The sequence below is a fragment of the Cynara cardunculus genome, assembly GCF_001531365.2.
Source record: "Cynara cardunculus var. scolymus isolate 2C chromosome LG 1, CcrdV1, whole genome shotgun sequence".
NCBI lineage: Eukaryota > Viridiplantae > Streptophyta > Magnoliopsida > Asterales > Asteraceae > Cynara > Cynara cardunculus.
Genome location: NC_037528.1, coordinates 13,779,591 through 13,806,947, shown reverse-complemented (window position 1 = coordinate 13,806,947; position 27,357 = coordinate 13,779,591). Strand labels below are relative to the sequence as shown.

The window sequence follows — 27,357 nt, the reverse complement described above, 5'->3', positions numbered from 1 at the left end:
AAAAATAAGGAATTTTAAATAGTTAATTTGATATTAATATCGATATATTTTTGTCAATTTTTTATGATATCTTCAAATTTTATAAAAATAAAAACATCATCATTTTTTCAAAATCACATAAGACCATATTATAACATCGTCTGAGATTAAGAATAAAATGAAATATTAAAATCAAGATGTATCTCGCTGCATTGCGCGAGTACCCTTCTAGTATTTTATAATATAATTAAAATAAATATTTAATAATAATATATTAGTACAAACAAAATATGTGAGAGAGGACGCATTTTAAAATCTCATAAATCCAATAAACCTAAAATTAGAATAAATTTAATTTTATACAAAAAAATGGCAACATCATATAATTAGTATTTGTTCCTGTGTCATGGCTAGTCTTCTGATCTCTTGTTATGAAAGGACTCGAGTAAGTAGCTAGTGTTCTGTATCTTTCTCTTCCTGTTCGTGTCTATAATTATTACAGAGAAGGAAAACATAGCTAACTTAACTTGGTAGAGTTTGCAAATTGAATAGAAGAGGAAAATCGGATAAAAACGCAAATTGCGATGGTAAATTTGTATTAAATCAACTCTAAAGACTAAAACCAAAAATATCATAAAGGAATAGGGACAAAAAAATGAAATTTATAATCCAATATTCTAAAGCAACACTAATCCAATAATCTCGAAATCAACTTAAAAAAACTATAGAAATTATTGATAGCTTATAATTTTGAGTTTATAAAGAGTTCAAAAATCCAATATTTTGTCCATGTAAGACGGGTAGTTATAAACTAAAAAGGTTAGGGAAGACTAAGAACTAAGGGGTTTCGAGGTTTTGGTTGATCATGTCCGGATTCATGATCCTCGTATGTGGAGAATCCAAACACTAGTATTTTTGTGGTGTTTTGGCTACGTTCAATGTAACACACTATGGCAATTATATGTATTTTTAACATTTTCATATATAATATTTAACGTCTTGTTTTAGAGTTTTAGCATGTCTTAATTATATGTTATAACTTTGGATGGTGTATTTTCACTGTATTTGAAAATATATAAGAGATCACGTTCCAACACTGGTGATGATTAGTGACAGATTATCGATGATAGTGGTATGCATAGGTTGGAGATTACGAATTCAATCTTTTTCGATTATTCACGTGCTCCGACCCATATACATGTATAAAATCAACCATAAAGTACACAAAATAACCATTACAATTGAAACATCAACATCATATCCACCATACAAAACGGAAACTAGCACCGGTTAACTAATGGTTGATCATCGTAGCTAGTGATCTAGATCCCGAAGTTGCCTCAGATTCATCGGAGATATATATTTTGGGTCGCCATCCAGCAATTGCTTGGCGATGAGCACATTCGCAGCTTCGCTAGGGTGATAAGGATCCCAGAATACATGTTTATCTCTGTCCGTACACAAAGTCGATGTTGGACCACATGGTATTATCCCTGCATACTGACCACCATTCCCGCAGCACGCTTTACTCGCCGTTTTAAACCCTACAACGATTAATTTAATACCATTTAACATCGATCCATTGATAATATATAAAGCGTATATGCATGTGATTGATCGATATTATTCCCACCGTATTTGGCATAGTTGGTGATGAGCTCCATGACTAAGTCGTACACGTTGGCATGAACAAAAGTAGCTCCGGGGAGATTATCGTTCATTTGTGCAATCAAATCCTTCAATTTAGAATTGTATCGAAGTGCGAGTTGATTCGGCAACGCCACACATTCGTCCTCGTTTAACTGATTGATCGTCTTCTGATACGGAATGCATCCTATCGGCCCCACATTTCCGATGATGAATTTTCGTGCATCCAATTGATAAAGTCTCTGCAATCAATTTTATGCATGAAGAAACCATACAAGAAGTGAGATTTTTACTACATCCGAAGTGGTTAGAAAACATGAGACTTACAGTAAGCTGAGACCGGAGGTGACTAATAAGATCATCCACGAAACCGTCGGGGCTCTGTGAAACCCTAGCTCCGATCGAGAGAACAGGAAGCAAATAATTGTTGAGAAAGTCGTTAGACCCAATCGACACTGAGAAGATTGATTTCTTCATGATGTGTTCCTTCGCTTTCGATGCACCCAGTAGTTTATCAATCTGTTTCCTTGTGATGTTGAAATAATCGATCTGGATGTCCATTGATAATCGATTAACCTGTAAAAACACATCAGATTCATTAGCATCAACAGAACCACCAATCTGCATCAATTTTACCCAGCTTACAACGTACGAAAATTCTTCCGGTGGCGTTCATAATCCCTCCACCGCCGGAGGCATAATTCACACCGTGTAATATAGCTTCTCCGGTGGAATTTGGATCCAAAAACGGCACCGCATAGTATCGTTGGCCTAATTCTTCGCCTAAAAAAGAAAACCGTAACAACATTTAGTTAATTAGTGCAAAAATCGTCCATCAACTCAACAGAACACGAGTAATGGAGTTTAGGATCATACGTACCGACGATGTCTCCGATGGTTCTTCCGTTAGTGTAACGGCCGGTAGGTTTGCCTCCGGACGGTTTAAAATCAATCCCGTTAGGTTTGATGTTAGCTCTAGATAAAGTCGGCAAAAAGTTATTATTTCCGGCATCCACCAAAGAATCACCGAAGATATAAGAAGCTCCCAAAATACTCCCACCGTCGTTATGGTTGCCATCAGCAGCAGCAACAGTGAAGACAATGAAAAGAATTAAAGCTGCAATAGGATGATGGCAATCCATGAATTGATGGTGATGAGTGATAAAAGTGAGAATGGAAAGTTGAGGAGATTTATAGTAATTTGTAAGAATGGGTGTGTGTTTGGTAAGAGAGGTGAGGGAGGTTGTTGATCCACCATAGCCATTGTCTTTACCTATTTTGACTAACTGGAATACCAGGTTTTAGAAATCATCCATCACTCTTCTGGAGATACCTCCAGTTGCTACTCAGTCTTAATTTAGTTGATAACATCAATTAACACATAAATTGCACCAACAAATAAAAAAAACAAAATTTCAAATGCCTCCACCAATTACATACATACACATTTTAAAACAAGATGTAAATATTAATTATTTTGTATCATGGATCTCTCTTAATCATTAACCGTCCGAATTTCATTATAAACAATTATATTTCATTTTGCACTATATCATGAAAGTTTCTTAGGGGCCATTTACCAAATGCTTAATTGGGTAAGTGCTTACCAGGTAACATTTCCTTATCGGATGAATATGGAAAGAACCATGAATCTTACCCGGTAAGAGCGAGGCAAGAACCTAGAGTCTTACCCGGTAAATGAGAACAATGACTCTTACCACGGTCAGCTCTTATCAGGTAATTTGTTGCATAGAAAACCGTTTTTTGTTAACTAAAATCTTACCCGGTAAGTAAATGATAGTGTTGAATGTTACCATTGGATGCTTATCGAATAAGTGTTTGGTAAACGGCCCCTTAATCATTCTGCACCAAATCATTCAGCAACTGCCAAACAGCCTCTAAGTTTATTCGTAATTAATGAATTTAAATTTTCACTTATTTTTCAAAAAAAATATTTAAGGTGACATTTGTTTTTTAAGAGGTGTTAAAGTCTGAAGTCTGATTTCACTTCTGATTTATAAGAGGTGGTCCTTAAGTCTGAAATCTTGATCAGTAAAATTGTTTGTTTTTACGTCTGCAGTCTGAAATCTGAATCAGTCAAACTAGTGTAAATATATAAAAGATAAATAGTTTTTTTACAAAAGTTTAAAAAATGAATAGTTTTGCTAACAAATCTCTTCCGGCTCCCAAAATAAGAACCATATGATAGAGGGCGGATTAGGATTAAGAGGTATTAAGTGATACATTTATCACTTAAAATTTCAGAGGATATTTTTAAAGCTTTTATTTTAAAAATAAAACAAACGCTTTTAACACTCAAACGTCTGAACGAATCAGACTTCAAAACTATTAAGAGATAATTTAAAAAAAACAAATAGGTACTAAGTTCTGTTACATTGTTTTTGAAAATAGAATAAAAGTTTTTTTTGTTAAGAGTTATGCACATGCATTTTTTTTGTAATTAGAAAAGTCATTTAGCCGGTTCAACCTATTCATTCGGGTTCTTTCAGCATGCCAACTACCAAGAACCGGCATACCACATGAATGAGCCCGGTTTCACAATGGCATTCTCTGAAATTTTTGTAATAATGCCACGTGTATGACAATTGACACCAAATATATATTCTTGATCAATTTACATGCCATGAACAAGGAAGTAAGAGCAAATTACGTTTTTAGTCCTCTTAGTTTGTTGAAGATTTTTATTTTTATTCCTTTAATTTTAAAATTACGATTTTCATTTCTATGAATTATAACTCATTATTATTTTTGTTCTTAACTAAGATTTGAACTTTATTGTTTCTTTCGTTTATATGGTTTTTAATTTATTTTTATTTTAGTCATGATATTAAAAATAATGTTTATTCTAGGAATAAAAATAAAAATGAATTGTAAACTGTAAAAACAAAAACCATAATCTTAAAACTACACAAACAAAATCCACAAATTCTAACAAACCACATGAATTGAAAAAGTATAGTAAAAACAAATAATCCAACAAAATACCAATTATTAAATAAAAGCATTTGGATTTGGACGATGAATATTATTTTAACATGGTATATGTTTTATGAAACATTATTGACATGAGTATAATTAAATAAATAATTAATGAAATAAATTAAGCATGCCATGGAGGAATTAAATAAGTATATGTATACGTATATAATAAATCAAACATACACAAGTCGAACAAAAAGAAAAAAATCAGTACTCATTTACCGACCCCGTGTGACATCTCAAATGCAAAAGCAACAAGTTATTATCAGTAACTTATAATCCATTTTGAATTTATGGTTGAAGTTATTGATAACCTACAATTTTGAGTTTTTATTAGAAGCCTACTTCTCTATCATGTAGAAGCTAGTTGTTACATCTCGATCTCGACCTCGACCAAACTCCTCCTTAATTAAATTATGCTAAAAATACTTCATTTAAAACCTACATTTTTTTTTACCTTTTTCAAATTATTACATATGATTTTAGGAGTAAAACTTTCTAAGTAACTCCCTGCATGTTACTTAATGACAACAACTATTTATGGGGTTAGGGGTGAGATTAAAAATGATCAAGGGTCCAAATTCTTTCTTGTGTTTCTCGGTTTAACTTTTATTTTCACACAATACTTTGTTCACAATTCTAACAATTTTATATATATCCTTATCATGTAACTTATTTTTATAAAAGCTCAGTCTATTACACAGGGGCTGAATCTTTCAAGCCCGTTTTTCAATAAGCAAAAAAACTCAATCTTTTGCAGGTTAAGGACGGGCTAGGCTTTGGGGTTGAAAGAAAGACGAATCGTGTTTTTCCATATTAGGCTTTAACCAAGCCTTGAAAAAAAGGTTGGCTTGATAGAGCTGTAAGGTCAGTCTTGGACTTGGGCTCGGGTTTACTAGATTGGGTTATTTTTCTAATTAGACTTTGGGCTGTCATGAGGCTATGGAGATAACAACTAGGAAAATTCTCAATGGTCCTAAGGTATTTGAACCGCCTAACACTTGTTTGTCGGTTTAGGTTGCATTCAAGGGAAAAGATGACCAGATTATAAAATTGGTGGTGTTCATGTACTTTGTAACGTGCGATCATATGAAGCCATTACTGCATACATTTGGTTGCAAAATTCAACTATATAAACAAAAAGGTAACCAAAAACTAAGACATGTATCATATACTTGAATTAGTTCATATTTCTACACATATGTACTATGTCTATCAGGCGAAAAATCATGTGAAAAGTGTAAGAAGGGATATGGACCATTGTTTTTATAATTAATATATTATGTTACAATAAATAAATAAAAATAAATTTAATAACAGAAAAGAAAAGAAAAGACAAAGGTAAAAAGGAGTAAAGGCAATGCACCATCAAAGAAGCTTCTCCCACCCTCCAAAGTCCATATAAAGCTCCATAATCATCAACATTCAACGCCCACCTTCGACTTAAAAAAGGGAATTACTAATTGGTGTACCCACATTTTTTGGCTAATAATAAATGTAATTAACAAAAATAATTACCATTCTTTAGAGTCATTTATCAAACGTTATTGAGCGCCTACTGGTAAGAGCAGAACCCTCACTTGTCTTATTAGGTAATATTCTCGATCATCAAAATAGATTGTTGATAAACGTTTTTTGCCCGGTAAACGTTTCCTCACTTATCGAGTAAGATTCAATCCAATTATAATTGTGTATCTATATGTGGTCGGCCATTCGAAGAGACATGATAAGCTAGTTGTAATTCGATTTGTCAGATGACTTTTGCACACCTTACTCTTAATCCTTTTCTCTCGATCTATCTTTGTTTTAATCTTCTTTTGAACATTATTGACTTTAACTCGAAACTAACAAGACTAAGGCGTCAATTATCAAAAGCTTATTAGGGAAACGCTTACTTTATCGGTTGAGTATGACAAGACTGAGAATCGTATCTAGTAAGAGGCATGTCAACCAGGGGCGGACTTACCATGTAAAAGGTGGGGGGAAGGACCCCCATTAAAAAATTTAAAAAAAAATGAATTTTCCTAAGGTTAAAAGTTGTCTTTTTTACTTTCTATCATGGTTCTCCTCTTTAATTTCTTGTTAGGGCCCCCACCAACTAAAGAAAGTATCTTGAAATCAACCAAAAAACTGAAAAGTTCCTCAAAATCGATAAAAAAAAAAACCTTCAAAAATCCCTCGAAATAATCCAAAAAAACTTCAAAAATCTCTTGGAATGATGGAATTAGGCTTAAAACACATCGGACGACTTGGTGGGCGTTTAAGCTACCTTCAAGGTGCCCCCACTAAACCAAAATCCTGGATCCGCCACTGATGTCAACAATCGAGGTTTTTACCCGGTAACTAAAGGAGATGACTTTTATCAGGTTAGCATTACCAGGTAAGAAAAGCTTACAAACAATCAATTATGATGGCTGAGAATGTTACCTAACAAGGTAAGAGAGGGTGAGAACTCTTACCGCTAAGTATTTATCTGATAAGAATTTGATAAACAACTGAATCCTCAAACTAAACATAAGTTAGCCTTTGCTAAACCGCCAAATACAAATTCTGAACTAAGTTCACATTCCAAGTTCCATCTCAAGAATTGCAGCGGAACTTAAAGTATAACTGTTGAAATTTATTACAAAAACTAGAAACAAGTTCAAGACGACTAGCTAGCTAAAAGAATAAGCCCTCACTTGAACCTCTATCTCACACTCTCCTTTTGCGGTTGTTAAGAGTTCTCGACATAATATTTTTCTAAAAAGGTTTTCAGTTTTATAAAAATAAGGGTTAAAACAAAAGTGCAGTGAATTTCATCATAGCATATTTTTAATAGAATTAAGCATAAAAAATGAAAATTCCACTTTATAATAATGAGGGTATTTATTAAATTACATAGCTTCTCCTACAAGTAAAAGAAAAAGGAGAATCACCCACACCCTCAAAGGCATCTGCAACTTCCGTATCTACTTTAGGTTGTCAAAAAGGTGGAGTTGAAAATAAAAAATTCATATATTTTTTATTAAATTAATTAATAAGAACTAGAAGGGTATTTGTAAGATATATCTTGATTTTAATATTTTATTTTTATTCTTTATTTCAGTCGATATTATAATATGATCTTACGTGATTTTGAAAAAACGATTGATATTAGTATTAAATTAACTATTTAATTTTTTTATTTTTTGTGTAACTTTTTAATTTAAATTTTTAATTATAATTTAATTTAGGTTAAATAATAAAATAATTTATATTTGRTTTAATAATATAATTTTTTTATAAAGATAATAATTAATTATTTTGATAGAATTCGATAATTATCCTAATTATATTTTAGATTTTTTTATATATTTTAAAATGAGATGTTTATCTTCTATTTGATTATGTTTATCTACAGTTAGTTAAACGAAAGCTTTAATAAGTTGTAATTGTAATCCTGAATTTTAAATAATATGTATTAATATACAATCCGTTATGCATAAAAAAAAATGGTTTTTAAGAATTTTTTGATTAAAAAAAACCCCAAAATCCAAAATGATCTATATGTGTGTGCATTCTTTTCTTCTTTACAAAGCAAAGGTTCTATGCGGCTAGCTACCATCTTTCCTCTATAATTTTGGCTTTAAATTTTGAATCGAATGGGTTTGATTCCAAAATGCGTTCATTGCTTTTGCTTTTTTCAACCGAGGCTTTTGTAGTTAAACCCTTTGTTCATGGAAAATTTGAGGGGTTCCACACATAAGAAGCAAAAACCCCATCTTTTCCCTTCCATTTCAGAACCTTTCTGGGTTTGAAGCTTCAAGATTGATTCATGCATATCTCACTTCACTGTGCGTGTCTAATTTGTGACAAGAAAAGCAGAAGGAAAGATGGGTCCGAGGAGATTAAAAGAAACCCATCAGACGTTAGAAATTCGCAAGAAAATAAGCTCAGAACTGCTCTTCAACAAGCATCTGATCATGGGTCTCTTGTTAAACCCAAAAATCTGAATGATTCAGAGGCTGCTGACATGGAAGACAGGAGTTTGGGAAGATCAAGATCACTAGCAAGACTACAAGCTCAAAAAGAGTTCCTAAAAGCAACTTCTCTAGCTGCAGATACAACATTTGAGACCCAGGATTCCATTACCAATCTTGATGAAGCTTTCTTAAAGTTCCTAACCATGTACCCAAAATACAAATCTTCCGAGAAGATCGATCAGTTGAGGGTTGATGAGTATTCACACTTGGCTGATAACGATTCCAAGGTGTGTCTTGATTATTGTGGATTTGGGTTGTTTTCATTTCATCAAGTCATTCATTATTTGGAATCTTGTGCAATTAACTTGTCCCCAATAACCTCAAATTTGAACAATCATGCACTCTATGGTGGTAGGGAGAAAGGTACAGTTGAATATGATATAAGGACTAGAATCATGGATTACTTGAACATCCCTGAAAGTGAATATGGTCTTGTGTTTACAGTTAGTAGAGGTTCAGCTTTCCGACTTCTAGCTGAATCATACCCTTTTCGTACTAACAAGAAGTTATTGACAATGTTCGATCACGAAAGCCAGTCGGTGAATTGGATGGCTCAGAGTGCTAAAGATAAAGGTGCCAAGGTTCACAGCGCTTGGTTTAAATGGCCTACACTTAAACCCTGTTCGACCCATCTCAAGAAACAGATTTTAAACAAGAAAAGAAGAAAGAAAGATTCATCTACTGGCCTTTTCGTGTTTCCGGTTCAATCAAGAGTCACTGGTGCCAAGTATTCGTACCAATGGATGGCATTCGCTCAACAGAATAATTGGCATGTGTTGCTTGATGCAGGTGCATTGGGTCCGAAAGACATGGATTCACTCGGGTTATCTCTTTTTCGGCCTGATTTTATCATTACGTCGTTTTATAGAGTTTTCGGGTTCGACCCAACTGGATTCGGGTGTCTTCTGATCAAGAAATCGGTGATCAGAAGTCTTCAGAATCAATCTGGTCATGCTGGTTCCGGTATAGTGAAGATCAGTCCAGTCATTCCTTCGTACTCGAGTGATTCCATGGCTGGATTTCCTCAATCGGGCAGGACCCAAGATGATGAAGTTGACGGAAAAGATGAAGTAATACCTGAAAACCATACCGGAATTCAACTACCAGCTTTTTCCGGCGCATTCACTCCTTCTGAAGTTAGGGATGTATATGAAACCGAAATGGAACATGGTAACAGCACTGACAGAGATGGTGGCAGTCCTGTTTTTGAAGAAAACGAAATATTTTCAGACGTCTTGAAGAGTCCCGTTTTTACTGAAGAAGAATCACCTGAAGACTCGATGTGGATTGATTTAGGACAGAGTCCATTTGGATCGCAACCTGTGTTGGCAGGCTCGCATTTACCACCACCCCCTTGGTTTACACGCAAGAATAGAAACAACAGAAAGTTCGATCCACAGCCTCATGAAAGCAAGATTCTGTCATTCAACAATGCCAAGAACGTAAACAAAATTGAAGTGAAAGCTCAAGATAGTCCAGAAATACAGGAAGAATCCGAAATCGAGAGTTCTGCCATTCGAAGAGAAACAGAAGGCGAGTTTAGGTTACAGGGAAGACGGGTATCATTCGATCTCAACGATAACCATGATTACATCACTGACGAAGAATATCAAGAATCCGGCGATAGGGAAGAACCCGAAGTCATATGCAGGCATCTTGATCATGTAAACATGTTGGGTCTGAGCAAGACCACATTCAGGCTTCGTTTTTTGATCAATTGGCTCGTGACTTCGTTGCTTCAACTGAGATTACCTGGTTCAAACACAGAAGAAGATGCAGTTCCTCTGGTTCACATTTATGGTCCAAAAATCAAGTACGAAAGGGGTGCATCTGTGGCGTTTAACATTCGAGACAGGATGATGGGAGTAATCAGTCCAGAAATGGTCCAAAAGATGGCTGAAAGAAATGGGATGAGTGTGGGTATCGGCATTCTTAGTCATGTGAAGATTATACAGAGCAAGAAGCAAAACATGGATGTTGGTGATACAACAGTTTGCAGACCAATGGAGAAGGAAGATGGAGGAGGGTTGGTGAGAGCTGAAGTGGTGACAGTTTCACTTGGCTTTTTGACTAATTTTGAGGATGTTTATAAAATGTGGGTTTTCGTAGCCAAATTTCTTGATCCATCTCTCATACGAGAGTATGAACTTAGACTGTCATAGAAGGCAAAGAATCGTGAAGCCCAGGTATGATTTCTACATACAAGTTTCAAAAATGATGCTATATTTTGAATGTTTTAGTGACAGAACGGACTCTACGCTTTTCGCTTTCAAACCATTCAATTCTTTTAAAGGGTAGCATATAATTTAAAATTTAATTATAAAAAAGATATTATCTCATAATTATTATTTTTTTATTAACATAAATATTCAATCCAATATAATTAATACTATCAATATGAAACATCTCAATTAAATTTTTAAAGAAAGAAATAATATTTTATTTGATGAACGAAATATTTAATAATATAATCAACGTTTTAATCTACAAGAATAAAGAATTTATTTAAAATCAAATTTATTTTTTTTTATTTAAAAATTTTGAACCTTCATTCTCTATGTTAGAAGACGTTGTTAAAGATGATGATGTTATTCTCTCTTTGAATGCAGTAAGTTATTGTCGTTTTCATTAACAATGAAAGAAGTAAACAATTAGTGAACCAAAGATTCCCTTTCTAGAGACTTCATTTAATGCATCTCTTGTTCGAAAGAGACCTCCATGGCTCCATCTCTCTCCCGACATGCATACCTCTCCATGGTTAATCAAACACTTTTTGACTTACCCGTATGTGAGTTTTTAGTCTTTTAGGAGGTCAAATGATCAAACTTCACCAAACATGAGGAAGATGTATGAATTTATTTGTTCTATTTACCGTATCTAAATATTATATACTTCAAAAAATTATTTACCTCGATGGTTAATCAAAGGGTCTTTGATCTAGTAAAAATAAGTTTTTAGTGTTTGAAGTAAAAAGAAGAAATACTTATACCGGTTTATCACCGGTAATTAGGAGTTTTTGATAAGTCATTCTCTTCTAACTTGCTAACTTATTTCGGTGTGATAACGATAGTAAGGAGTTTTAGTTTTTGGATGGGAGAGAAAAAAAAATATTTATCGACTAATTACGTTTTGATACCACCATAAACTAATCCAAACATTTTTTATAAAACTCTGATTTAACACCATATAAGTTAATAAACATTTTTAAAGAAAAATTGTTTTCAATAAGCAACTATTGAACACCCCCTTAATCTCAACCATAAAAAAAAAACTAACTCATTTTGAACTTTTGAGATTGTTTTATTTTTATTAAATATAATAAAAAAAATGGATTACGATAAGAGTAGGAGGACGTGCTAATGGGATACCGTATACCCCCATGCAAATACGTCGTCTGCCTTCATGTTATCCAATGTTCATATATTATATTTTTCTAAAAATTAGCTTTGAAGATTCGTATAATTTGAATTTACCAAATTCGTATAGAATTTGCTACAAGTATTAACATTGTGTTTTCGTATTTGAGAAGAAAAAAGAAAAATAAAAAACGAATTCTTTTTATTTGTTTTATTTAAAATAGAATCATGAAAATATTTAAAAAGAATTACATCCAATTTTAACACTTTCTCTATTTTAAATGTTAATAATATAATATAAGTCATTTTTGTCTCTTTTTCCATTTATTTTTAATTGGTTGGTTAGAGGTTTTGATCTTGAGAATAATAAAATGGAGTTTTTGGCATTTAAAAAAAAATAATATTATCTCTATTTTTAAGAAAAATATGGAGCAAGAAAAACTCTAAAAAATTCCAAAATCTTTGTTTTAAAAAAAATTGTTAAATATGTTGTAACAAAATAAAACCTCACTTAAAAAAAGATTTTATGTTAAAATAACTAAAAAAAGAAAATAAAACGATAATTTAGATTTTTTGAAATGACATTTCTAATAAATAATATAACAAAAGTGATAGGGGGTTTCCGTTGGTAAGTTCGAAGGGACTTGAAATAGAACGCGGGAGGCAGGGCAGCATCAATCAAGTAGACGACGGAAATAGTAACGCCAGCCTGCCACACATTGGAACTCTGCTTTGTTTTAAAACAATTCCAATTCCAATTCCATTTCCAATTCCCATTCCCATTCTCATTACCATCACCAAGAATGGAATTCCACTCTAATTTTATCAAAATCATTCTCTCCCACCGCTCTCCATCTACAGGCATCGTAAGTTCACCTTCTGATTCTCTTATAACATTGCATTACATATATTACTTGCAAGTTTTTTTTATTTCATCTTTTAAAACAGAGGATTCCCAACAAGTTTACAGACAAGCATGGAAAAGAGCTCTTAGACAGGGTCATACTCAAGCTACCAGACCATGATGTTTGGCAACTTCACTTATTCAAGTCAAGACGTCAGATTTGGCTCAAAAATGGATGGTCGGAATTTGCACACCATTACGGTTTAAGGTTTGCCACCTCTTGATGTTCAAATACCAAGTATCTGCTTCAACTTGCTAATCATGGAAGACCAAAGACATGGGAGGTGGTTGTGCATAATACTCATTTGAGGGGTGCTGGTTGGATGAATTTTATGAAAGAAAATGGTATTGCAGTTGGGGATGTATGTGTTTTTGAGCTCATTCACAAACACCAAAACGTTCTAGCTGTTACTGTTACCATCCTTGGATCAATAGTTCACTATTTTGTACTGACCCATCTGGTCTTCTTACATGACTTGAATAGTAACCATTATGTAAAACTGAACTTGCTCCCTTCCAGTAAAAATTAACTTAACTTTCTCGTAAGAGTTAGACAAGCAAATAAAGACGATCTAGATAGATACACTTGTATTGCCTAATATTCGATTCATTTTCGACATTCCTATAATACAACTCAATCAAACGCCTAATGAATTGAATCAAAACATACCCTGACACCTGCCTTTCTGTTCATGCAACCAGCCTTTTATGTACATTTTTCTGCTAAATCTGGGTTGGGTTGGGTTGGATCATTCGGAGCTTGAACTTGCTTCTGTACTATACATAGAATATTCATTCAAGCTGAAGTTTGGTTTCTCTTCATCCCACTTCTGTATCTCCTTTGCATATTTGAGACATTGATCAACACTGTTGGGCTCCAAACCTTTAACCACCGATACAAACAGTTTACGACCAGTAAGCGATGAATACAGCTTCTTGAACTTCACAGCAACATAATGTGAAGCCATTTGTCCCATGGAAGGGCTATGGTTAATGTTGGTGCTACTGATGTTTTTGTTGTGGCTGTTGCGGCTCACTATTGGTCGAAAATCACCAAACCATTCGCAGCAAGTTAGAGGAACACGTTCGAGTCTTTCCTCAAACACATCAAATTTGTTTAGTACTAGAAGAAACTCCATTTGATCATACGTCGGGTGTGTCACGATGCTTTTGAAAAACTTCCTGTTTAGCAACATCTTGTTCACCAAATTCCCATCTCCATCCTCGGCATACTGATCAAAATCACTCAAGGAAACACAGAAGATGACAACTCGAACATCTTCAAACATATCCAGCCATTTGCAGTTTTCGCCCAACCCTCTTGCTTGCACTCTAATTAGTTGGAACCTGATTACATTTGCCAATTATTATGTTTTTTTAAGAAAGAAAGTGGTAAAAGAGTATGATTTGTTAAGCCAAATTCATGGTTTCTAAACGAACCTAAGTAGAGAATTATGTTGATCAGCGGTGTCATTGCTTTCATCAGGCGATAACTGAGGGAATGAGAAGTTGACACAAGAAAGCCCGTTTGAAGAAGTAACATGCTCGGCATACAGGATATCGACATCTGAAGGTATATAGTCTGCTCTCAATATGTTGACAGCCTAAGAATTCAGACACACAATAAGGCATTAAAGCTGCTTCTTGTTAACAAAGTTATATAATTTTCAAGCATAACATGATAATTGATATCTTCTGTTTACCTGCTCCAAGAAATAACTAGAAACACTGGGGAGTGTATCCAATTCACTTCGCCTCTTGTATGTGGCCTGCATTGCTGGATGATTCCACAGTTCCTCAACGACTGGTGCATATTCCCGAGTGGCAGCTGGGAATATGTCTTCCAAATTACCAGCCACCATAGTTTTAAGAAGCCAGTCAGAAAACATTTTCAACCTTGGGCAGATGGAATAGATGGTTTTCTCATCGTCGGCTCCTGTCATTGACCAGAAAATTCTTTCAAGATTTGTCGAGTAATACAGAGGTATAGGAGCAAAATTAAACTCCAGTAAATCCCTACCAGTAGAACCAGATGTATCGGAAGATTGATTTTTCTTCATCTCATTGTATGCTTCATCTTCAAAACGCTCACGCCCTTCAAGGAGTATTCCGAGGTAGCCATAGACGTTGCTCTGGATTATGAACCTGATATTTTCTCGTTCTTCCTCGGTGAAAGGGATCTCTTTATACAGAATTTTCGCCTGATAACAACATTTCATCAGGTAAAATACATGTACTTATTGTATGCTAAGCAACATAAATTTGAAGACCATAGCCCTAATTATTGAACAAGAATACCACATCCAAAGTCTCAAAGATATCCATGTACATAATAAATGGACTAATGTTGGAATTACCTGCTTGAAAATGGTACTTGTACCAGATCCACCACATCCAATTAAAAGAAGTTTCTGCGGCAAGCTCTGATCAAAATAGTCTGGCACCGATTGACCAAGTGTGTTACTCAATTGCTCTCCAGTAGGATAAATCGACTTCGATGGAACTGGAAGTGACAGCACTGCACAAACCAGCTTCGTTCCAGCCTGAAAACCAACTTAATGTTTTTAATAACCATTCAAAGCTCTTATGAACACACAAACATCTTCGTAAAAGACTCACCTTTCCCCAAATATATCCTCTGGTGTTTTTCTGTCCCTCTTCCTGATACGAACCATCATCATTCACCCAAAAGTGTGGGTTTCCAGCACACTGGACTCCAGATAGCTACAACATTTACAACAGTCGTTTTACCATATGCTGTAAAACTATCTAGTATTTCAAAACAAATATCAGGTTCAGAAATACAAACAAACCTGCAACATTCTTAGCTCAACTTTTGTTATCTCACGGCCATTTATAAAAACTCCGGTGTTCCCATTGCTAGCATCAGACAAAATTGGGGCCCCAACGTTTAGATGGGGACTAATAATCTTTGAAGGCTTCTCGCCTTCCTGTTTAAAGATATAGATCAAAACAAACCTTAATTTCCATGTAATCACAAGAAACAGTAACCATGTAATTTTTTTCGAAAGGCTAGATCTTTACCTTTCCCCAAAGACCAGATACTTTATCATACCAATAATTGCCAGGTTTAAGCTTCTTCGGAGGATTCGGGCAGCTTTGCAGTATAGCCAGCTCCTCGTGACAAAGAGGTTTGCCGTTTACACAAACATACTCTGAGGGCAATTGATTTACAGCGCATAGTTTCTCAGCCTTCATTATCTGTCTAACCTCCAAGCTATTAAGTAACCGCTTTAGCATTCGAGAACATTTCCCCAATTTATCCCTCTTTGATTCATCTATCGAATAGCCGATGCAAGTAACACACTTTCTTCCCTCTGGCATAGATCCCATTGCTCTAAGCACACAGTTAACACAATATTTGGCATTACAAACCATGCAGACCTCCTTCTCCGTGAACCGGTTGCCTTTAAGACATCGATAGCAAGCCCCTTTTCTTGTTTTCACTTCTGGTTCTCTCTTTAGTCGAGCAATCTCAGGTTCAGGTTGACTAAGATCCTCAAGAAAATCCTCATCCTCAGACTCAATATCACGAAACGTAATAACTGGGTTGTTTCTTCTTAAATCACAAACAGATTCCTCTTTACAATCCCCAGTCTTGAGAGACGACACCCGTGAAGAAGGATACTCAAAGCTCAACCGTGAGCCACTAGATACCCAATCAGGATGATTCAATTCATTGAAATCTAGGCTTTCTTTGCAAGCATTGGAAGCTCTAAAAGCAAGCGAATTTCCAGAAAAATCCCTTGATTTACCAAAACTATCTGAGAAGCCCAAAGTACCTGAACTCTCACCCCTGCCTGATAACTCATATGAATGGTCATGGCTCAAAGAAGATGAGCCAAGGCCGGCCGAGCTGTTAATCATATCCAAAAACTCGCCTGAGCTTATAAACACATCACGATTACTGGAGCTTCGCTCCTCAAAACCACCGTCATGAGCCGGAGAAACAGTGGTTTCAGTTTCTAGGTCTTTGGAAATGGAATCATTCCCATTACAATTTTCCTCATTTCTAAAGGAAATCACAGAAGTTGGAGAAATAATAGCTTGCGTAGTACCTAATTTGGCGAAGTTGGTGGTGATGTCGGATGCAAGAATGGGTTGTACAACAGGCATAGAGGGTTTACCAGTAGTGTTGATAAGATTATCAGAGAAACATGAGTTGGGAAGCACAGCAGCAACAGGAATCTTATGAATATCAATTGGAAGAGCTCGTGGAAGATCATGATGTGGTATTGGAGGACCTTCGTATTCTAAGGCAAACGAGTAGGGTACTCGACCTTCGGTAGTAAGACCAACCATTGTAGTGCCTTGAACAGGCATTAAACCAAATCCCCACAAGAATTAATGAAGAAAAAAACCCTAATCTGAAGGAAATAGGGGGAGGAAGAAGGATGGGGATTGAAGAAGAAAATGGAATTTGGGAAAGTGAGGAGGAGAAGGGAAGCGTGAAAAGGACAGAAGAAAAGCGAGAAGAATAAGCATCAGCACTGTCATTGAGACAAGAGAATTTTGTCCTTTTTCATCGCCATTGGAATCCATGCTACCCATCTCCATCTCCATCTTCGATTTTCTTTTTTCTTTTTTCTTTAAATAAATATATATATATATATATATATATATATTATTGTTTATATATTTGTTTTTCGATATAGAGGCTTTTTAAAATGCAATTCTTTTCAGTCTGCAGACAGGATAAATATATTATAAATATTTTTAAAAAATATTATTATAATCAATTAATTAATTGTAAATATGTGAGATTTGTTATAACTCGTGAAGATAATATGGACTTCAACTAAATCAACAAAATATCATATGAATATCTTATTAAAATATTATTTAAGATTGTATACATTCTGTTCATTTTATGTACATATTTAATTGTGCAAATGTCTATGTTCTAAACAGACAAGAAATAGTAATAAAAATAGAAAATGATTTATATTAATTTTTATTTAATAAATTACAATAATTTTTTTTAATTATATTATTAAATAATAAAATTAACTATCTTGAATTAACATATGATATAAATTTTAAGTTATATTTTCAGATATTTGATCCACAATTTATGTGTTGAACATAAATAAATCATAATAATCTTTTAATTTTGTTTTTTTGGCTCTCAAAAGAAGAGCTGGGTCCTCTTTCCAGCTTTTCTAGGGCAGATCAGGAATTAAAAGATCCAGACCATTACTTCTTTATAAACTTATATTCGATGCAATGGGAGTTGTAACAAGTATTGGGTTTGGTGTGATTTGTAGTGGATATCTCTTTTTCTTTTTTTGGTTTTTATATTTTTGGCGGGGGTTAACAATTGAAAACGGCATGTCGGAGACCCGGACCCGCTGACCAGACCGGGGTCCATGTCGGGTGCAACTTACGTCCGGTCTGAACCATTTCCTCATTTGGAGAGAATATTACTAATTTGCAACTTTTTTTATTTCAATCAATTCCAGTAATTTAAAAATATTTTAACAAACTGTTTGATTATTCATTAAAATATATTATGTTAAAGATAAAAATAATAATCATAAAATACTTATAAACTAAAATCAAAAATACCAATTTTTATGATAAATACCATAAGGCTGGTATCTGATTGGTTTAAACGTAGGCTCTAATGATAAAAAATGCTTAGAGATCTCATGTTCGAATCCAAAGTTAAATAAAAATTTCTTTGTGGCCACGAAGGTTCAAATACGATGACTGCGGGCTACCCGCAGAGCGATCATCCTAGAAGGCTCACAAAGCGGGATCCAAGTTAATCAAAAAACAAAAGAAAACAAATAATGAATCTTTTTATGAATTCATAAACCCGTGTTCTTTAGACAACAATATGTATTTGATAACATTTGATTACACCGAGTATAGAGGTACCCTCATGATACATGTATTGAATCTATGCACCTTTCTAGTGTCTCTATTAGAATCTCACATCGGCTACATTTGGACAAATTTATCTCTGTATATGTTGGAATCTCTTTTCTATTCTCAAAGGCTCTTTTGGAGATTAATATGAGATTTCACATATTCTCATAGTCTCGCCTATTACTACAAATAGGGATGTAAATGAAGCGAGTCGAGCTCGAGTATCGCTATACTTGACTCGAACTCGAAACCCAATTTCCAAACTCGAACTCAACTCGAAAACTCACGAGTAGTGAAAATCAAAGGTCGAATTCGAGTTCGATAACTATTTCTCAAGCTCGAACTGCAACTCAAATCAAGCTCGAACTCGAATCAAGCTCACTCATTGAAATTTATGAAATTTAATTGTCTTTCTCTTATAAATTTTAAAACTCAAAGGTGTTCTTTTAGTTTTTATAATACTAAATGGATCAACTTCAAGCTTTATCATTAAAAGACAAAATTAGAAATTTCATTCACCCCCTCTTTTTTTATAACATTTTTTCTCTCTTCCAATGTGGAACAATTTCACTAATCATTTTTATAGTTTTTATTTGTTTTTTTAATTGTGATTTTAATAGAAAAAACAATTAATTTTTTATAATAAAAAAAGCATGATTTTGTTTAAATATCTAAAAATATAAGACATTTTTATTATTTATATTTTACAATTTTTATCATAAAAATTGGTTATATTTTAAAAGTAATTATATATAAAACAATCGAGTATCTCACGAGCTTTTCAAGTCGAGTATTGGGTAGCTTGACTCGACTTGTTAATATGTTAAGTCGAGCTCGAGTTCGAGCCAAGCCTATTCAAGTCAAGTGTTGATCGAGCAGTGACCGAATCGATCCTAAGTTGTCTCGTATCATTTAAAACCCTAACTACAAATATCTCGATACTTGACCTAAACATGTAGCAAAAAGTCTTGATGCATAAAATATTAAAAAATATTGAACATATATAACATAAAGTTGTGAAACATATGACTATAAGTTGCACGCTCAAATATCGAAAACATTACATAACACCAATAATTAGGGAAGTGCAATGAAACTCACAACCTTTAAGATTAACCTTGATTTTTTTCCTCACTTCCCTTTCTTTCTTTTGGAGAGGTGCCATGAAGAAATTCGATAATAAATTTATTTTGATTATATTGCATAAATGAGATAACAAATAATATATATTAAAAACAAAAATGGACTAAACTCAAATGATTAACAATATGAAACTAAACCTAATTAAAACCATTAATTATTTGAACATAAAACCAAACAATATTGATAATTTGAACTTAAACAATTTCGTATATAGTTTTACATAAATCGATAAAAAGACTCTAAGCATATGTAAATTTGGGTCCCAAAATTTCGAAGGCCCTATTTAAAATTTCACATTTAACATGTTAAGGTACGACCCTACTAAAACAAATGATGTTTCATAAAATAAAATAAAGGAGTTCAAACTTTTCCAGAAATGGTCAAAATTATCATAAATGTGTAATAAACTATTTGGAGAAAATGTTGCTCAAAAATTTTGTACACTTGAGGAAAGGACATCTAAAATGATTTTTGAGTGCAAGTGTTTCTAAAAATCTGAAAATATAAATGTAAAAAAATCTGATTTGATTAGGTTTTAAAAAAAACAAAAATTCCTTTTAATGAATTAAAAAGTATTTCAAACTTTAAAAAAAAATATTTGAATTCAATTCAAATGATTGTAATGGACACAACGATGATGTCAACGTCAAACAAAAATCATATTGCGGTCTTAATTATAACATTATTTAAAAAACGTAAAACAAAACAAAGTTTATAGATTTGCAACCCTTTGGGCATACTTTTTCTTGGATTATATTCCGTCTGTATCAAAATAAGTATCTACAGTTAGAATAGTATATGGTTTTAGTTAACCAAATGACAAATTTACCTTTATTTTATTTTTTTTGAAGACAAAAAAGGAATGACAAGGAGGAGAGCTTCGGTATGGTCATCACCCTCACCAAACCAACCAATAATATTAAACAAAACGATTCAGCAAGAAGATAGACACAAGAGGAAACAAGAATCCACAATAACAAACGAAAACAAAAAGAAGCAAAAAGAGACATCCCCAAACTAAAGCCAAGGCAAAACCCAAGCCTAAGACAAGTAAAGAGACTAAACAAGGTAAGGAGAATAAGACCAACTATCTCAATTAAGATGGAACTTACGATTCCTGTTCCCCATCCAAAGCTTGGAAAAATTTTGAACACCTGGGAATGGGTCTTCACCTCTCTTCTTAGCTTCCGCACCATCCTTAGCATGAAAAATTTCATTCCGCCACTTCCAAAGTTGCCAAAGCGCCACGGCGCACACTGATAAGAAAATCACTCCAACCTTRCGATGAGTACCTAYTTGTTTGATCAACATTGTAAAATCAGACACCGAGGAAAGCCRCGGGGCTTTAAGATCCCACCAAGCCCATATTTTCCTCCAAAGAATGCTTGCCACCGAACAAGAGAARAAACAATGGTCCAAAGTTTCAACACCTTTGCCGCRAAAGATGCACTCCAAAGATYGTAACGGAATTYCTCTTTTTGAAAGATTRAATCTTACCGGAATAGCCTCTTTAAGGAAGCGCCAAGTGAAGATGTTTACCTTCTTWGGAATTAAAGGACTCCAAAAAAACGGATCRTTGCTTCCAACATTTGTCTCAACYGCCCCTTRAATTAATTTGGACAAGAAGTTGACCGAAAAAATCCCGTTCTTGTTCCAATTCCACAACCAAATATCCTCACCCGAAGTATTGAAATCCACAAGAGAGAGTTGCCTTTCTAGGGCTTGAAGATCATCTAAGCTTCTACCCCTAATTATTGTTTTCCAATCCCAAGCACCATTCCAAGAACCATTAATATAAGTCCATTTGTCTTTGAAAGAAGCATTTTTATTCCTTTCCAATGCATAAAGTCTAGGGAAAAGGTCTTTCAACTTTGAGCCTTGTCCGATGCTCGCATCTTTCCAAAAAAGAGAAGAGGAATCTTTAGCAACCTTTTTTGTAAATGAAAGAATGACATTCTGACCTGCAATTTCCACATTTTTGCAAGTGTTGACAATAGAAACCCAAACGCTTTTTCCAACCAAAGGCCTATTTGAAAAAAGACCACCATCCTCACCATAAAATTTAGAAATGACATCCTTCCAAATCACATTAGAGCTGGACAAGAACCTCCATACCCATTTTGCTAACAAAGCAACATTTTTGGTTTTTAAACTAACGATACCCAAACCACCAGTCGACTTAGGGCTCAAAATTTTCTCCCAAGTAACCCAATGCAATTTTTTTTTCATCCTCCTTAAAACCCCAAAAAAATCTTCTCCTTATAGATTCCAAAGTTTTTAAAACTGAGTTGAACAGGGAAAAGAAGAACAGCGCAAGAGAAGATAACACCGACTGAATTAGAGTATATCTTCCGCCTATGGAGAGGCAATGAGACTTCCAAATTGAAAGCTTTTTAAGAAATTTATCTTCCACGACAGACCATGAAGCTTTTTTGTTCATATTACCTCCAACAGGAAGCCCCAGATAAAAGAAAGGAAAGGAAGAGGCCTTACACTTTAACATAACTGCCATATTATTGACTTCTGCCTCCGAGACACCAATACCAAAGAGATTGCATTTGGATAAATTAATGCGCAGTCCTGAAACATCATGAAAGCAGTTAAGAATATTAGTAAGAGTTACAAGATTTTTACGAGACCATTTTCCAAAAATTAGAGCGTCATCCGCAAATTGAAGGAGAGAAAGATTCCGGTTAGAATTCGCAAGCCGGATTCCCTTGAACAACCCCTGATTGCAAGCAGTCCTGATCATGATCTGTAAGACTTCCCCCACGAGCAAAAAAAGAAACGGAGAAAGAGGATCTCCTTGCCTGAGACCCCTWTTCATGCAAAACTCATCAGAAGGCGATCCGTTTATCAAAATAGAAGTGGAAGCCGATTTTAAGCAAACACTGATCCATTTCTCTCCAAAGCCCATTTGCTCCATAGTGTGAAAGAGAAAGTTCCAATTTACAGAATCATAGGCCTTCAAAATCCACCTTTATTTAGTTTTTTATTCTTTTGACAACTCTTAGAAAGTATACTTAAGAATTTAGTTATTTATTTTTTAGAAAATTTATTTTAAGATAAATATAAATAAAAATACGAACTATATGTCAACACCATGACTCATATTTTTGGCAACTCTTGCTGAAGTACTAATTTGCTACCTGAAATTTCTGTTTTTTGTCAAAAATAAAAACAAAAACTTAGAAGGTTTTTATCAAAGGCATTGAGCAGTAATGAAAATAAAAAAAACGGTTTTGTTTTTATAATATAATAAGTTCATTCTTCTAGAACCTAAAATTTTATATTTTAAAAAAGCAGTCATTTTAACCAGAAAACGGAATTCATATTTTTTAATATATTGTATTTAGAAAGAAAAAAAAAGTAATAACCAAAAATAATTCCATTAAATTTGTAGGTGTGAGCAAAAATTATATATGTGTATAAAAATTAATTACGTCAGCAAACATAAATCATGCACCACTTATTACACATGCAACTTCATTGCCATTCAATTCCTTTTTATTCAACACACTTCAAATTTATGTCCATCGTCTTCTTCAACGGGCTTTTTCATTTTCCGACCAATTCAATCCTCGATCCTTTCAGGAATTCCGTTATTTTCGCAGGGCCGGCGATGGAGGAGAAATTACAAAGAAAAAACAAAACCATGATCGGGAAATCACCGCCAGGAAACAAAATCAACGCCGATGCCAATGTACAACGGCAGCAGAACAAAAATATGACCGGGAACTCACCGCCACAAAATACCACCGCCAATTCATCCAACGATGGCAATGCACAACAACGACAGCAGAACAAAACCATGATCGGAAAGTCACCAGCAGGAAACGTCAATGTAAACTCATCCAAATCCAATGATGGCAATGTACAACGGCCGAACAAAACCAAGATCGGGAACTCACCTCCAGAAAACGTCAACGCCAATTCATCCAAGGATGGCAATGTACAACAACGGCAGCAGAACAAAACCACGATTGGAAACTCACCGGCAGGAAAGGTCAATGCCAATTCATCCAAATCCAATGATGGCGATGGACAACAACGGCAGCAGAAGAAAACCATAATCGAAAACTCACAGGCAGGAAACGTCAATGCCAATTCATCCAAATCCAATGATGGCGGTGTACAACAACGGCAGCAGAACAAAACCATGATCGAAAACTCACCGCCAGGAAAGGTCAACGCCAATTCATCCAAATCCAATGATGGCAATGTACAACGGCAGAAGAAAACCATGATCGGAAACTCACCGGCAGGAAATGCCAACGCCAATTCATCTACCGATGGCAATGTACAACGGCAGAACGAAACTATGATGGGGAACTCAACGCCAGGAAACATCAACGCCAATTCACACAACGATGGCAATGAACAAGGGCAGAAGCAGGCCGCCGGCAAGTTTATGAACAACAGCGATCATAATCATCCCAAGGATATCGTGGAGGAGCTGTCTTTTCGCCTGAGTAAAATGTCTCCGAACAACCCTCCTCTGCAATTGGAGGACAATGAATCTCCGACGGAGGATGACGTGTATTCATATGCATCGCGTGTATTCTTTGGTGCTTCGGCTCCCAACCAGATGTCTCCATTGACAAGGTCTCCATGGCAATCTTATGTAGAAAGATCGGTGCCTGATTGCTCTGATTCTCAATCTACTTATACCGGTTTAATGGCTTCTCTCGTCCGTGAAGAAGGCAATATATATTCGTTAGCAGCAGTCGGAGATTTGCTCTACACCGGATCTGATAGCAAGAACATTCGTGTTTGGAAGAACCACAAGGAATTTTCTTGGTTCAAATCGAATAGTGGATTGGTTAAATCCATCGTAATTGCCGGTGAGAAAATCTTCACCGGCCACCAGGACGGGAAAATTAGGGTTTGGAAGGTGTCGCCTAAGAACCCTAGCACCCATAAACGTATTGGGACTTTACCCACTTTTAAATCCATATTGAAGAAGTCCATGAAGCCAAAGAATTATACCGAAGTGAGAAGAAATCAAAACAAACTTTGGATCAAACATTTCGATGCGATTGCTAGTCTTAGCTTGAGCGAAGATCAATCGCTTCTTTATTCAGGTTCCTGGGACAGAACGATTAAAGTTTGGAGGGTATCGGATTTTAAGTGTATGGAATCAATCTCTGCACATGATGATGCCATTAACTCGGTGGTCACCGGATTCGATGGTATGATTTTCTCGGGATCAGCGGATGGGACGGTGAAGGCGTGGCGGAGGGAGTATCAAGGGAAGAGAACGAAACATATGTTTTTAGACAATTTGTTGAAGCAGGAATGTGCTGTGACGTCGCTGGTTATTAATCAAGCGGGCACGGTGGTTTACGGTGGTTCGTCGGACGGTTTTTTACATTTTTGGGAGCGAGAGAAGCTGTGGTCTCGCGGAGGGCTTTTGCGAGGTCATAAGCTGGCTGTTCTGTGCTTGACGGCAGCCGGAAATTTGGTTTTCAGCGGTTCGGCAGATACCAACATTTGTGTGTGGAAGAGAGAAGAGGGAGGAGAGCATAAGTGTTTGTATATGCTGACCGGACATTCTGGACCGGTGAAGTGTTTAGCGGTGGAGGATGAGCGGCGAGGGTCGGTGTGCCAGTGTAGTAACAGGATTTGGACTGTGTACAGCGGCAGCTTGGATAAGTCGGTGAAGATATGGAGGGTGTCTACAGAGAAGGCGGCGGAGGTGGAGAGTCAACAAGCAGCGGCGGCGGCGGCGGCGCAACGACCAAGCAGCTCGTCGTCACGGCCTATAAGCTCTTCAGGACAAATGTTATCATCGCATGGTCGACTAATAGCTAACTAGTAGCAGTTGGAGAATGTGACGTACAAATCCTTGTAAAACAACCATCAATCAATTTTTGCTTTCATGCTATTACTTATTAGATTTGAATTGATAGTGAAACAACGTTGACTAATTAATTAATTAGATAAATGGTTATCAAACCTTCACTATATAATTGCATCACACCAAATTCTGACAACTACGGTAACAATTTTATCTGGTAAGTGATATACTAACCATTGAGAACAACCCGATCAATCCAATATAAATCTATGTGAAATAATTTAACTCGAAATAATTCGATGTTTAATTGAATTGTAAAATTTTTAAACCATAGGTATTGAGTTGATATTGGGTACTGAAAGTATAGATTAACTGTAAATAAAACAAAATATAAAAGTATAGATTAACTGTACGAGCAATAAATAAAACAAAATATAAAAGTTTATGCAATATATTAATATACTGAAAGTCTTACAAGCTAACAAAAAAAGGTTTTAAAATAACATATGAGATTTATTGAAAAACCAACCGAAATAACAACCCTAGCACAAATTGATGTAGCAATAATTATGATTAACCTGTTAATTGCATGTTAAACAAAACACATAATTAACTAGTAACAACACACCAAAAAAAAAAATTAAATCTAAATAAGACATAAAACTCAAATACAGCTAAACAAATTAAAAACTTGAAGGGAGGGGATGTAAGTATATGGGTTTGTTTGTTTATCTCTTAATAGTTTCATTAAGTGGCGGTTTTTGAATTGTTAAGATGTGAATCTTGTTTGGCAAAAAACAATCTGCTTCTTAATGGTTCCAAAATCATCTGAATGATTTTGTATCATGGTCTCCCTTTACCATTCAGCATTCTAATTTCATTGTAAGCAATTACCAACCAATTATATTTCATTTTGCACTATATCATAAAAGGCTCTGAATCATTCTAACCACTTAATCATTCTACATCAAATCATTAAATAACTGCCAAACAACTCATCAATATGGCAATCCTCAACAATCAAAACTCAAATCCAAACAATCTCCCTTCCTAAAATCAAGAACAAAACAATATTCCCTAATTGGAAAGCAACAAACTTATCCAAATATATTATCTATATTATATTATAAATTTTTTTGACAAATAACTTTTAAAAACTATTTTTCATATATAAAATATTGTTTATTGATACATATTACTTAAGATTCAAAATTACAAATAAATTGTGGGTAAATACAACTTATTATTGCTTAATTTGAACTTGTGTAACTAACTACAAATAAACATAGTCAAATATAGGATAACATCTTATTTTAAATATAAACAATCTAAAACATAATTAGGATAATCATTAACATTTGAGCAAATACTTAATTATTATATTTATAAAAAATTATATTATTAAACCGAAAATAAATTACTTCATTATAAAATTAAAATAGTTTTGAACATTCATATTTTGAAAATAAACCCCAATGAACATTCATATTTTGAACGATAAAGTGTTAAAATAGTGAAAAAAATCCGGAAAAAACCCCAATGAACATTCATATTTTGAACGATAAAGTGGTAAATAGTGAAAAAAAATCCGGAAATATATTTTGTCAGTGATTTTTTAAACTAAAAAAA

General features: G+C 34.6%; 6 protein-coding genes across 6 annotated transcripts; 3 read left to right on the top strand and 3 right to left on the bottom strand.

Annotated features, from left to right (window-relative positions):
- Positions 1 to 1,139: 1,139 nt before the first annotated feature.
- Positions 1,140 to 2,773, bottom strand: LOC112523653 (GDSL esterase/lipase At2g23540-like). The gene is made up of 5 exons (XM_025133341.1): positions 2,507 to 2,773; positions 2,279 to 2,409; positions 1,954 to 2,202; positions 1,613 to 1,868; positions 1,140 to 1,523 (listed from the first exon to the last, which is right to left on the bottom strand). The coding sequence occupies exons 1-5, from the start codon at positions 2,766 to 2,768 to the stop codon at positions 1,294 to 1,296; spliced, it is 1,128 nt and encodes a 375-aa protein (XP_024989109.1). The 5' UTR covers positions 2,769 to 2,773; the 3' UTR covers positions 1,140 to 1,293.
- Positions 2,774 to 8,422: 5,649 nt separating this feature from the next.
- LOC112500558 lies at positions 8,423 to 10,841 on the top strand. The gene has a single exon (XM_025104064.1). The coding sequence runs from the start codon at positions 8,423 to 8,425 to the stop codon at positions 10,790 to 10,792; it is 2,370 nt and encodes a 789-aa protein (XP_024959832.1). The 3' UTR covers positions 10,793 to 10,841.
- A 2,557-nt stretch (positions 10,842 to 13,398) lies between these two features.
- On the bottom strand, positions 13,399 to 17,298 carry LOC112507395 (extra-large guanine nucleotide-binding protein 1-like). The gene is made up of 8 exons (XM_025111972.1): positions 15,936 to 17,298; positions 15,704 to 15,841; positions 15,510 to 15,614; positions 15,248 to 15,433; positions 14,911 to 15,091; positions 14,594 to 14,826; positions 14,331 to 14,494; positions 13,399 to 14,237 (listed from the first exon to the last, which is right to left on the bottom strand). The coding sequence occupies exons 1-8, from the start codon at positions 17,232 to 17,234 to the stop codon at positions 13,640 to 13,642; spliced, it is 2,904 nt and encodes a 967-aa protein (XP_024967740.1). The 5' UTR covers positions 17,235 to 17,298; the 3' UTR covers positions 13,399 to 13,639.
- Positions 17,299 to 21,020: 3,722 nt separating this feature from the next.
- Positions 21,021 to 22,854, bottom strand: LOC112514115. The gene is made up of 2 exons (XM_025120469.1): positions 22,374 to 22,854; positions 21,021 to 21,889 (listed from the first exon to the last, which is right to left on the bottom strand). The coding sequence occupies exons 1-2, from the start codon at positions 22,852 to 22,854 to the stop codon at positions 21,021 to 21,023; spliced, it is 1,350 nt and encodes a 449-aa protein (XP_024976237.1).
- A 696-nt stretch (positions 22,855 to 23,550) lies between these two features.
- On the top strand, positions 23,551 to 24,253 carry LOC112514043 (translation initiation factor IF-2-like). Its single transcript, XM_025120384.1, has 2 exons — positions 23,551 to 24,150; positions 24,194 to 24,253. The coding sequence occupies exons 1-2, from the start codon at positions 23,551 to 23,553 to the stop codon at positions 24,251 to 24,253; spliced, it is 660 nt and encodes a 219-aa protein (XP_024976152.1).
- A 7-nt stretch (positions 24,254 to 24,260) lies between these two features.
- LOC112513965 (protein JINGUBANG-like) lies at positions 24,261 to 25,746 on the top strand. The gene has a single exon (XM_025120259.1). It carries the CDS (start codon positions 24,340 to 24,342, stop codon positions 25,744 to 25,746), a length of 1,407 nt encoding a protein of 468 aa, XP_024976027.1. The 5' UTR covers positions 24,261 to 24,339.
- The last annotated feature ends 1,611 nt before the right edge of the window (positions 25,747 to 27,357 follow it).

Bases quoted from the DNA above. Each gene is read 5' to 3' on its own strand.
- LOC112523653 (XM_025133341.1), bottom strand. From the start codon at position 2,768: ATGGATTGCCATCATCCTATTGCAGCTTTAATTCTTTTCATTGTCTTC. The intron at 2,203-2,278 runs GTACGTTGTAAG...GTGTTTTTACAG, and splicing joins ACGCCACCGGAAGAATTTTC to GTTAATCGATTATCAATGGA. The intron at 1,869-1,953 runs GTAAGTCTCATG...AATTGATTGCAG, and splicing joins ACCTCCGGTCTCAGCTTACT to AGACTTTATCAATTGGATGC.
- LOC112500558 (XM_025104064.1), top strand. From the start codon at position 8,423: ATGCATATCTCACTTCACTGTGCGTGTCTAATTTGTGACAAGAAAAGC.
- LOC112507395 (XM_025111972.1), bottom strand. From the start codon at position 17,234: ATGCCTGTTCAAGGCACTACAATGGTTGGTCTTACTACCGAAGGTCGA. The intron at 15,434-15,509 runs GTGAGTCTTTTA...GTTGGTTTTCAG, and splicing joins GAGGATATATTTGGGGAAAG to GCTGGAACGAAGCTGGTTTG. The intron at 14,495-14,593 runs GTAAACAGAAGA...CTGAATTCTTAG, and splicing joins CTAGTTATTTCTTGGAGCAG to GCTGTCAACATATTGAGAGC.
- LOC112514043 (XM_025120384.1), top strand. From the start codon at position 23,551: ATGGAGGAGAAATTACAAAGAAAAAACAAAACCATGATCGGGAAATCA. The intron at 24,151-24,193 runs GTACAACGGCAG...ACTCACCGGCAG, and splicing joins CCAAATCCAATGATGGCAAT to GAAATGCCAACGCCAATTCA.
- LOC112513965 (XM_025120259.1), top strand. From the start codon at position 24,340: ATGAACAACAGCGATCATAATCATCCCAAGGATATCGTGGAGGAGCTG.